General features: G+C 34.8%; 1 protein-coding gene across 8 annotated transcripts in view; it reads right to left on the reverse strand.

Moving 5' to 3' along the window:
* The window catches only part of AKAP6 (A-kinase anchoring protein 6), a 616,970-nt gene that overhangs the window by 108,821 nt on the left and 496,090 nt on the right, over positions 1 to 12,059 (reverse strand). For all 8 annotated transcript variants that reach the window (XM_007472509.3, XM_007472510.3, XM_007472511.3 and 5 more), the window contains 2 exons: positions 8,095 to 8,241; positions 4,823 to 5,047 (listed from right to left, as the gene is read on the reverse strand). In XM_007472509.3, coding sequence (XP_007472571.2) covers positions 4,823 to 5,047; positions 8,095 to 8,241 — 372 coding nt within the window. The remainder of the gene's footprint in view (positions 1 to 4,822; positions 5,048 to 8,094; positions 8,242 to 12,059) is intronic.

A 12,059-nucleotide genomic window follows, 5' to 3' on the forward strand; every position in this document is an offset into this window, starting at 1 on the left:
GTAAGCAATTTTTAAAAAAGAACAAGGATGACCAGAGGTCATCAGAGCTATCAGAAGACAATTGGACCTCCATCACTTTGCAGAAATGGAAGGTCCACAAGTTTATTGCAGATTTTTAGACTATTTTGATATATATTTAATGTTATACTGATTCTTTTCTTTTTATCCTAAAATACTATTTGTTATAGCTCTTGGGGTGGGAAAAGGGAGATGGTATCCTGGAGGAAATTAAAGTGGTATTTAAAAAAGACAGGAATGAATTTTTTTAAAGTAGAACATCCATCACTTTTAGGGGCCTAGCAGTCCAAAATTGTTTACCTAAAGGATTTATCTAAACATTTAATGTCATGGGAAAAGTTTTCTTACCCCTTTAAAGCCTGAGCTTTGGCACATTCTGTTGGTACTGACTGTCCTATTTTAGTATATCAGGGAGTAAGACATTTTCCTCAATGCATCCTTATTACCATCATGGTGGTATCATCTGTCTTCTTCCATGTATTACTGTTATTGTGTATCATCTCTCATACCTAGTGCCTTTGATTTATAATATCCTAGGCACTAAAATATTAACTTCTCAGAAATATTTAAGCATCTGACTCTATGCAAAATAAATATTATTATTTTTTAGTAATCTTCAGGCTTTAGTAGGCAAATCTAGCAATTCCTTGAGAAAAAGAATTATTATAGCCAGATGAACCCAATCAGTCTCTGATCAAATAAATTTAGAACATAATCTAAAAATAAAATAGAGATTGAGATTCTAAGGCAAGAGAAAAACTTAGAAGGTTTTATTGATCTTAACAAATCTTCAGAGTACCTATCTAGAATGCGAAGCGAAAATATTAACTGGAGTTATCCAAACTAACAATCACAAGGCCTTCAACAGCCAAATTTATTCAGTCTCTCAGCAAAGTATCTGTAGTTAGTGAGGAGACCTTCTGTCTATCACAAAAAAGTAAGGAAACTGAGCTTTTTCTTCTTTTGAATACTGTGGAGTTAGAGATAAGACTTAGCTGAGTCAGGTCTTCTCAGTAAATAAATTAATACCTAAAATTATTTGGAATGTAGATTGGGGGTGGGGGTTACAAGATAAGAAAAGTCATCTTTTGGGGGAAAATTTAAAAAAAAATAATAGTATACACATGTTTTTCAGGCTGAAATAATCAAGTATTCAGTATTATTCTAGTTACTTGAAAGAGTCTGAGACATTCGCAAAGGCCTCAATTACTCCTAAGGAACAGGTTGCTGTTCTGATTATCTGTTCTTTGAGATTTGCTCTCCTCAGCTCTTTCAAACTTGAAGTTCAGTAGGGTATGGACCCAACCTTACTCCTGATCAGCAGAGAAGCTTTGATAGGTTGTTCCCCACCAGGCCACATAGGGTGGGGGATCCTCCCCCAGCACCACCACAGGAAGACTAGGCTCACCACAGTAGTTCTAGACTCGACACTGACACCAGATAGACTTTTAGTGCCCTGCTGCTGCTGAGAACTCTCAAACTCAAGGGAACCATCCACCAACCTCAGCCTCCCCCAGCAGCAAGGATTACAGGCATCCTTTGCCTACTCTGGCCTCAGGGAGCAGTTTGGGCAATCATATTCTCTCTTTTTCTTCCTCTTTGCCCCATTTCTCATTTTCTCTTTCCTGCCTTCTGATTTCTAACATTACTAAACAGATGATTTTACTACCTCAAGCATCCTAAAAATTGCAGAATATCTGCTCGTTGCTCCTTCTTCAGTATACAACTATAGTGCTACTTAGTAGTTCTTCAGTTACCATTTTATTTTTTAATATATACCATAATATAATATGTAATATAACAATAATATAATACATATGATTTATTAATAATATTGAATACATTTTAGTAAATTTAGTAAATATGCTTATCTAAGAGCAACAAATTCTTATGTTAGTTATATCCAAAAATCTACATCTCACTTTTCCTCTTTTCTTCCTATTCCTCCTCTTTCCCCAAGAAGGCAGGGAATAGGATAATATGATAATGCTTGTACATATATTATCATATAATACATATTTCTCTGTCATATGTTCTTGTAATCAATGATAAATGTTTAATGGTATATACTATATATATATGTATGTATGTATATATATATATATATATATATATATATATATATATATATATATATATATATATAAAATATGATGGTCATGATAACAATAGACTCCAGGTTTAAATGTGAATAGCGACTACTACCACCACCACCACTATCACCACTCCAGATTCAGTCATTTTCAGGCGTGTCTAAATCTACACGATCCTATTTGGTGTTTTCTTGGCAAAGATGGAGTGGTTTGCCATTTCCTTCTCTAGCTCATTTGAGAGATGAGGAAACAGAGGCAAACAGAACTGCAGGAGGCTACATTTGAACTCAAGTCTTCCTGAGAGTAGAAATATTTGTGAGATTTAAAAGAGACATTTTAAGAGAATATAATACATATATTTTCTTAATATATATGTATCTATCAAGTATTTTGCAGACTTTACGTCATATAAATGTTGCAAAAGCTGTTGTTTTTGCTGCTACTATTACTACTGCTATAATTACTGATGACAATAACATTATCCTTATTTCAGAGCTGATGAAAGATAGTCTTAAAAGCATTAAATCACACATGCATGGTTATATATCTAGTAAGTATCCAAGGAAGGATTGGAATTTAGATCTTCCTGACTACAATTCAAGTACTTCATGCCATATATGATTCAGAACTAGTTATGCATATATACATGCCTATACAAAAAATGTGGCATTACAATAGAAAATACAGATAGATACTTCATATTAAAACTTTCGGTTAACTGTCAACCAAGCATATTCCTTAAAGTATATCAGAGGTTCAAAGAGTCCATAGGTATATTTCTAAAAGCAAAATTCCATTTTTGAAGAAATGAACCGTTTCGCATAAACATGAAGACTGCTTTTTTAAAAGTACAAGCAGTTCACCCCTAGCAAGACAGTTCAACGTAACGTATTTGATTGTCTTCATTCAGTAGCAAAGACAGGAAATTTCTGGACAAAATAGTATGCAAATCAATCGATAAGCATTTATTAAATACCTACTATGTGATAGACACTGGGGATAAAGAGTGAACACATACTGGATATGTGTTGGGAGATTGGGAGTGCTCTCTCACCTTTATATATGGTTGCTCCTATCGACCTGTTTAGTAGCTCAGGTCCAATAGTGAACCATGTGTAACTGAGCCTGGTAATAATTGCAAACTGCTTGGAAAATAGAGAAATGCTTGCTTGGCCATTAAAGACATTTCCCCTTTCCTCCCGCTCTTTAAAGCATTCCAAGTTTTAGAAGAAACCCAAGCATCTGTGTTCAAATTGTCCCATAATGGAAAAAATTCTGGATTTAGAGTCAGAAGACTCAGATAACTTATTCTCTTTGTGCTTTTGGGCAAGTCAGAACATCTCTGACCCTTGGTTTCCTCACCTTTAAGATGAGTAGGTTGGAATGCTGCCCAACTCATGATAGAGAAATGATGGATTAATAGGAAGAATAAGAATATTTTCACACATGGCCAGTGTAAGAATTTATTTTGGTTGACTATAATTATATGATAGAAGGGTCCCCCTTCCTTCCTCTTCAGTGGGGAAGAAGAGAGGAGAAAAAGAACATTACTATTTAGTTGTTTGTTTGTTTGTTTTTTGTTTTTTTTTTAATGGAGGGATCCAACTAGAGGACTTCAAAGGTTTTTTTCCTATGGTCCTGTGATTATTTCATGTCCATATCTCCACTTTTTCAAATCCTTCTCTTCCTGTGGAAGAGTGAGCAGCACAGGTTCAACTGCCTCCCTGTAGCTTTCCATGCTTCCTCACCCTGCATGAAAAGTAATATTTCTCCCCTTGGATCTTATTACACTTTATACCTTTCCTATACATTTTTTCAGGTTCTAGCTTAGATTAGAGATATGTACCTGGAGTCTTCCTTACTAGATAATAAGCTCCCTGAGAGCAAAAATATTACATCTCATTTATCTCTGTATCTCCTATGAGACACAGCATGATGTATAGCATAGGCAACTTAATTAATATTTGTCAAACTAGATTGGCCAGAGCATTTCCCGAGATGGTGATGCCAGCAAATCAGATCAAAGTCAAGTTGGCCAGGCCCATGTTTACAAACTGGTTTCATCAGTATAAGCATCCTCATCAGAACCACTATTACTTTTGATTTCACTCTGAGTAAACAATGGAAATAAAATGGCAGGGGAAATGCCTTGCCTAAATAGCATGATAGCTTGCTTCACACAGATGCAGTCCTGGAATTACCTCTGCGATATTTAGACATCTTTAATGGTTGAGAATTGCTTCTGTTTTGTTGCCTACCTCTACAAAAAGTCAGTCTTCATATGTGACACTATCACCTTTTGTCCCCCTTGATGCCCATCAATTATTTACATCTTTCTCCTTTCAATTTTCTTTTAGAATATTTGTAGCAAAAATGACCTTTTTCTTTATAGTTTTTCTACCAAAAATTGCCTTTCAAAAATCCAAATAATTTATTTTTTTGTCTTAAAAAAATTATCACTCAATACCCCTTCCCCACCCCTGCAAGAGGTTCTGTTCTCTCCTTCCATGCATATGCATAGAAGCTATATCCATATGCAGACACTGTGCAGTATTCAGTATTAGAAACATAGAGGATATCTATGAATTCAGGGAGAAATTTAAGTGCACAGTGATGCATAGATAGAGGGTGTAATATTTTATGTACTTGATAAATATTTCATTCTTACCATAAAGAAAGCTTTTTATCAACTTTGATTGTTTTTTTATTACCTTAAAGTATTGCAGTTGTTTCTCAGCATTCATTGTTCCTTCTTTTTCTTGTCTCAGGCAGGAATTGAAGATGAAAAGCTCTGTATCTCTCAGCCACCCCTTCAGCTCTTTGATCCTGACCTCCAGCTGCCTTACGAGGCTGCCGCTTTCAGGAGAGAGCAGGTCACGTGGACCTAACCCACTGTGCCCTACCATTGTGTCCTGGATCTTCTCTCCTAGGGTTTTCTAATGCATCAGATAAAGAAACCATAGATTAGCTTTATGTACCAGAATATATCACAGGTTAGTTAGCAACAAGAGCCACCTGTAAGACATCCGAATGAAATTTTCAGCTTTCTATTGACATTCAGTCAATTTCAGTTTTGTTATAGCATTTGATGCTTTCCTTCTAAGATGGTGGGTGTTGTCTTGGCTACACGTGTGGATTAAGAGGACTATATTCACTCATATTTTCTTTCCACATGAGGGAAACTTGGCCCAAAAGTCCACCTCCAGGTCACTGATAAAAATTCATTAAGATTCTCAGGACAGAGTTTACAGACGGAGAACCCTCTGCATAAAATTTTCAGGAGCTAGAAGTCTAAGTTTAATCGATATACTAAAGAGGCCAAGGATAGATTGTGCATGGAGAATTAAATTCCTTTTCTGTATTGTGAAAGGCAATCCCCTAAAGCTCACAGCTAAGGTGAGCTCAGAGTGGGTTGGGCCTCCTCAAAGCTATTCTAGATTTTACCTGACTTACAAATTATCAGCCCCACTGCTCTTCCTCCAATCCCTCACCTGACATGTTAGAGTCTACTGGTTGTAATATACATTTAAAAAATAATACCCAATCCACTATACTGGTAGTCTGTTGAGCTTAAGTGCTCTGGCATGAAGGTGCTTTCTGAATGGAGACGGGATGCTTTTCTGTTGAAAACACACAGTTTGGAAAATCAATAGGATTTGATTTATAATGATAAATTAAACCTGCAAAAATAAGCTTTAAAACACAAATAAAATTAAATCAACAGACATTCATCTGCTGTGTAGTGTTCTGTAAATAGCATCTTTAGGAGATCATAACAGCAAAATCGGCTTTCCTGGCAACACCCTTCCATTTTCATGGTGCAAATATTGATAATTTGAAGACCCTCAGTGGAATCCAGATTTAGCTATTGTTTTTATGCTGTAACAAAAGTGGCAGCAGGAGGTGAAATCAATGCCCTTGGAGGGTAGGGTCACAAAAAAGAATTTATTGCCACTTTTTTGTTCTGGAACAGTTTGCAATCATAAATTCTTCATAAACAGAATACTTCAGAGAATGGTCCGTCTTCATAAATATACGACAGAGGACATCAATTTCATTTAATTCACAATTTGTGTCAGCACAGCAGATGCCAATGCCTGCCTTGATAGGGTTGTTTAATATGCAATTGAGACAGAGTAATATGCAGCACAGGGGACAAAATTTCACAGATTAAACTGTACGCACCACTGACATTTCATTCTAATGTATTTCCATTCCACACTGTTCACCTTAGATGAAAGTAATATTAAAAACCATATCCCTCTATTTTACTATTGTTAGAAGTTAAAATCCTTGTCTTTAATTTTTTTCATGCCAATTAAAATGTAATCATGCCAATTAAAACAGTATGCCTACTGTTGTTAGTTTCTGCATAGGTTTTTATTAAATTCCCCCTCCAAAATTCCCTCTATCAAATGCTACTTATTATACATGAGAAACTAACCACTTCTTTAAAAAATCTATCATAAAAATGCTTAAGGGGTAGCTAAATATTCTATTTTATTTTAAGGATCAAGTTGTGAATTTTAAAAATTTGTTAAGAAAGATGCACTTAACATTTCCATTTATATTATTACTGCTTTTAAAAGATTATTTATTAGAGGTTGACCCAATAGGTATCACATTTTATTACAGTCTAATAACTGAAACGAGTGCATTATTATGCTCCTAATCAAACTGATAAAACACATAAAGTAACTTTTCTTGTCTGATTTTAAATGAACTAGATTTTTTAAAAATTCTATCACATATTTGCCTTTATTAGATTCTAGAATGTGCAGAAATTAGTGGAATCCAGTCGAACCCATAATATTACTGAGTGAAGAGTATTGTCAATTACTTCTGGAAAGTATTGAACCAATGGGTAACAGGAAAAAAACTTTTAACATTTCAAGTCACCTTGCATATTTGCAGATTCAATTGAATTTGGATGAGCAAACAAAGATGTGAAATTGCCATTATATTAGTACACAGGCTAAACATGGCATAAACCAAAGACTGTGATTTCATCGTTACATGGACAGCTTTTTATTTCCTACATTTTAGGACTTTTTTTTTTAAAGGAAAAGGGAGGCTAGCAGAATTATGCTCTCTAACTGAATTTCACTGAGATGAAACAGCTATAATTAACTATTTAAATCATTTACAAATTTACCCTACCATTGATTTGAAGTGAAAGCAGTTGAGAAGCAAAGTGAATGGCACAGTGAAGAATAGGGTTTAACCTCTCTTTCTCAGCTGTCTTCCAGCAATAGGAAAATATGCTCTCCTACACAGTGCCATCCCTGATCTCTAAGTAACGTATCACTATATTGCATTTTTTCTCTTTTTTTTGGTCCAGATTCTGATACTTCAGTCTTTGACAGAGACCCAGCACATCATTGCATGAAATGAATTACATAAAACTTTTTTGGTGGAGGTTTTGTTAAAAGTAAGCTGGAAATTGGGACCCAAAATTGAGGTTGCTTTAATTCTGTGATTCAGATTTCTAGATCTGGGTCCAATTTACCTCTTTGTTTTGGAGCCCTGAGTATAACTTGAAATCTGTAGTGACAAGCCCACTTTTCATCTTAAGAGTACAGTAAATAGTTAAACAGTAGATGTCTCTAACATGTACCTTCAGAATAAATTCTATTAACATTCACTCAAGCATGACAGTCAGTGTATATCAGATATACTGTATTATAGTTGACTTGGTGCATACCCATAATACATGGCATATTTTACTTACTTTTTATGTATTAAAGAACTAAAATTATTAAAGTCAGAGAGGAGACAGGCTCAGAATAAAAAAAATCAACAGGAGAGGAAAAGCAAGGTTCCCCCCCTCCCCATAATAGCATGAGTAGCTTGTTTGAAATGTAGGTAGTGAATTGAAAGGGAGAGATATTTGTGCCTCAAATTAGAAATCAGACAGATAGAGTACTTCACTACACAAAAAAATGTACACATAACCTACAAACAGTAATAAAAATGCAAATACCCCAAGCAGTTCCCATTTTTCATTAATTGAATCCACTTTTTCAAGGAGATCGTTTGGTAGTAAAGCACCACCTTTCTTCAAATCTTCAACCTTCCTAAGCAGCGCCATCTTTTTCGGGTGCCTGATTGACATTTCTACACTGTATCGCTAAAATAAAAAAGAGAGAATTACCATTAGAGAGAAGTATTTTCTTATTAATATCTCACCCCAAAGAGTATATTTCTCATTCTTATGAGGAGACACTAATTCTGTTTTTCATCTTTAAACTGGTATTTTATGTTTTTATTCCCAATGTAAATCTTAATATGTACCAGTTATCTTGAATAGGACAAATACTGTTGAGAGTTATTACAAACTATTATAGATTTTATGTATATTTTAAATATAATGTAGATATAGAAAGAATCATAGATCTAGGACTGGAAGTTTCTATAGAATAATTTTCCCAGGATTACCTAGAGAATATGTAAAATAGCCAGGATTTTGATTCTAAAGTCAAGCATTTCTACTACTATGCCACACTGTTATTGGGAAGAAGGGAGTTTTAGACATTGGAATTCCAGGTTCAAGCCCTGTGTCAAGGTAACCTTAATTGAAGGTAGGCCTCTAAATTATGTAACTTCTTAGTACTGATTGCTGATTTGTTTTGAGGGTCTTTCCAAACTGGGAATTTCCCCACACTGACCAAACCATAAGTTTGGTTTATTTTAAAATAACAGCTATACATACAAATGTGTATCTATGTAGACACATACATATACATATGCATTTATACAGTCATGTTTACAAACATATGGTCATAATATCAGCAAACTTTTATAAGGGCCTATTTTATATATGAGTCCCTACGAGGGAGATCCTTGAGATACTACTTTTAGTAGGGTCAGAGTTTTGTCATAGGACTTAATAATAACTACAAATTTGACATAATTTTTAAAAATTTCAGATTGTAAAATTACATTTTTATTAATAATAAAACATCATAAAATTTTGACAATTAAAAGTCTATGTCCAAACATTTCCCCCATATCCCCAGCCCCAGAAAGTACCACATTCATCATTGTCCAAAAAATTTTTCCTTAAAGGTTATATGTTTCAATATCCACTCCATCTTAAACTTTCCTGGACTTTGGGTATAATAACTCACTTTCATTTTCTTAAAAGATGAGGTAGGGGTGAGGGGTGGGGAGGATGAAGCAGAATGGAAACAAATAGTTTCCAGGGGAAAATAGCATGGTTCTTTCCCCTCCATAAATTTCTATAAAATGTCTCAAAACTTCACAGTTGGCTAAAGTACCCACTTTTCCCCCCAAAAAATATATGTTGTACACCTGACATACTGCCAAGTGAACCTCTTTAGAAAGATATTTTGCTAGAGGTAATGTAAGAACTATATAATATGACAGTTACTATGGTGACTCCTCAGATAACACAACTCAAATAACTTCTTAGCAAGAAAGTCTTATAGAATGCACAGCTTTAATAATTTTACCTAATTCTTCAAACACACTCTTCTAACTTCATATAAAAACAAATCTATGCATAATGAGTATCCAGATTATGGGGAATAGAAAGAGAACTCTCTGTGCATTCAGTACTTATCCAATATACAAACTTCTTTCATTCTTAGTACAATAACCAGTACTAGGTAACTGCTATTCCTTGTCTTTAACTGAACTAAGACAGATACCATTAATGGCCTCAAGAGGAAATGCTATTAACTAGACAAAGCAGTGGAACAATAACTTGAAAAGGGAGAAAGAATCCAAGAATCACAAGAATTTGGGTGTGTTTATCCTAGAACGCAACATGATTAAAAAACCCTAAAATACCATTAGAAAGAGCTTCAAAGAAATTAAGAAAGGTAAGAACTGAGTGTTTCTGCTAATAGAACGCTAGCATTTGTATGCATATGTTTGCATACTCCCAGTTTTATAATTTAATCTTTCATTTACACTAAACATGTGTATCATTTGTATTATGTAAACCACCAAATGTTAGTCATTTCTGGATCATAGAAGAAAATGTTTTCAATGAGGAGATTTAAAGTATTTCATATTATTTATGAATGTTTATCAGGGTATCAGAGTACCCCAGATTACATGAATATGCATAGTTAAAAAAATCAAGGATTGACTTAGACTCTTTGTGAACCTGGTCGATGATTCACAGAAAATCTAGTTCATGACTTCTAAAAGCGGATGATTACAACTGCTTGACTCCAGCACTAAGTAACGAAATTGTCCACCCACTTTTATTGGCTATAAATGCTCAACAAGTATTCCATGAAGCGCCAGCTAGCTTCTCCATTGAGCCAGAGTGCTGATTGGAGGAGATGGCAATCTGCTTTATGTAATCAGATTTCAATCTAAAGATGATGTCGATTTAAGAGATTTACATAATTAATTCTGTAAGGCTACATAATATTGAGTGTTGGTGGTACTGTGGCTCTATGTTAGTCAGGCATAGAAATCCTGTCTAGGTTACTTCTTCCCTGATGCCAAATAAATTAACAGACAGAGGGAGTCCTCTAGCTGTGTGATAATGGAGCAGATTGGACCAAAAGTGATCATTTTTACCCTGTGAATAAATAATTTCATCTCTTTTCCTCCTAACCCTCCCCTCCCCAAAATCTTGATTCTCATTTTCTAATAGTATGAATTTAGTAAAGAGAAAAAAAATGGGCCAGGTGTTTCCCAAAACTATGATACTCTTAATATGATTAAAAAAATACTGTTCAACTGGAGATATGCTAAAATAATTATCTTCATGTAACACAGAGTCACTAGTACAACCAATGCAAAGGGTGATTATATGTCAAAAAAGAAACCTGTTTTGATGCACCCTTTCTGTTTCTGTCACAGTGTAACGTACAATAAATAGTGTGGTGAAAGATGTTGATTGATAGACAATGTCTTCTAACTATAAAAAGTGGAGGGATCCAGTTAATTGTTAGATGTATTGGTACATGAATGAAGACCACTAGCCTGTCACTTATAAATTTAAGGTGAAATATTTATTTTAATTTTGAAGAGCTCTGAACCTCAAATCAAGCTATGATTTATTTCCCCAGGCTCTAGATGCTAATGCTCTTGGGTAGGTTGTTGGCTTTTATTTTTGTGTGGGTAAGTATGGGAGGTTGGGGATCAGGAAGTGTTGGTTCCTGCTGCTGCTCTTGTTTTGGCATTTGCTTCTCTCTCCAAGATTGTCTAGAAAAGTATTTGCTGAAGGAAATTAGCTTCTCAGATCTAACAGTCTGGATCATCCTATCTCTGGTAGGACTACTTTATCCGGTGGAGAGAAGATAATTTAAACTTCATAATCATTCTCTCCTAGGCAGTAAGTGAGCAAAGGCTGCCCCCATTGTGTCTTGTAGTCCGGGGATATTATGATATAGATGACTATTCAATAGCCAAAAATGAGATTAACAAAGTTAGAGTCAAATGACTGGTCTGAACTGCTGTGGAAAATAAGCACACAGTACTTAATTTTGTCATCATACCTGCTATATGGCCTTCTCTGCCCAAGCCAAAAAAGAAAATTAAAGAATAAAAATGCCAAACTGAAAGAAGAGTATTTACATCATTTAAAAGTGTGTTTGCCTGCACAGTTTCCTTATTTTGTTCATGAATCTACCTAACAGAATTGAGAAAGATCTAAATTAAAGTATAATGATATTCTTCCTCCTACCCCCTGTCCTTTGCCAAAAGAAAAATAAAATAAGGAAAGCTCAAAAGAAACAAAAACTCAGACCAACTAATTGCAAAAAATGTGAACTGAAGAAGTTTGGCCAATTCTCAGTCACTCAGTGGCTCTGCTTTGCAAGCATGAGGGCTATCAGGGAATTCCAAAACAAAGAAACCAAAAGCAGGATTTTCTGAAAGAAATATTTTAAGAATTGCAAGAACACTTGATTGAGATAACTTTTTTTGACACTTATGCTAAAGGCTGCTTTTTTCCCCCTA

This window comes from Monodelphis domestica, chromosome 1 (genome assembly GCF_027887165.1).
Source record: "Monodelphis domestica isolate mMonDom1 chromosome 1, mMonDom1.pri, whole genome shotgun sequence".
In the NCBI taxonomy this organism is placed as follows: Eukaryota; Metazoa; Chordata; class Mammalia; order Didelphimorphia; family Didelphidae; genus Monodelphis; species Monodelphis domestica.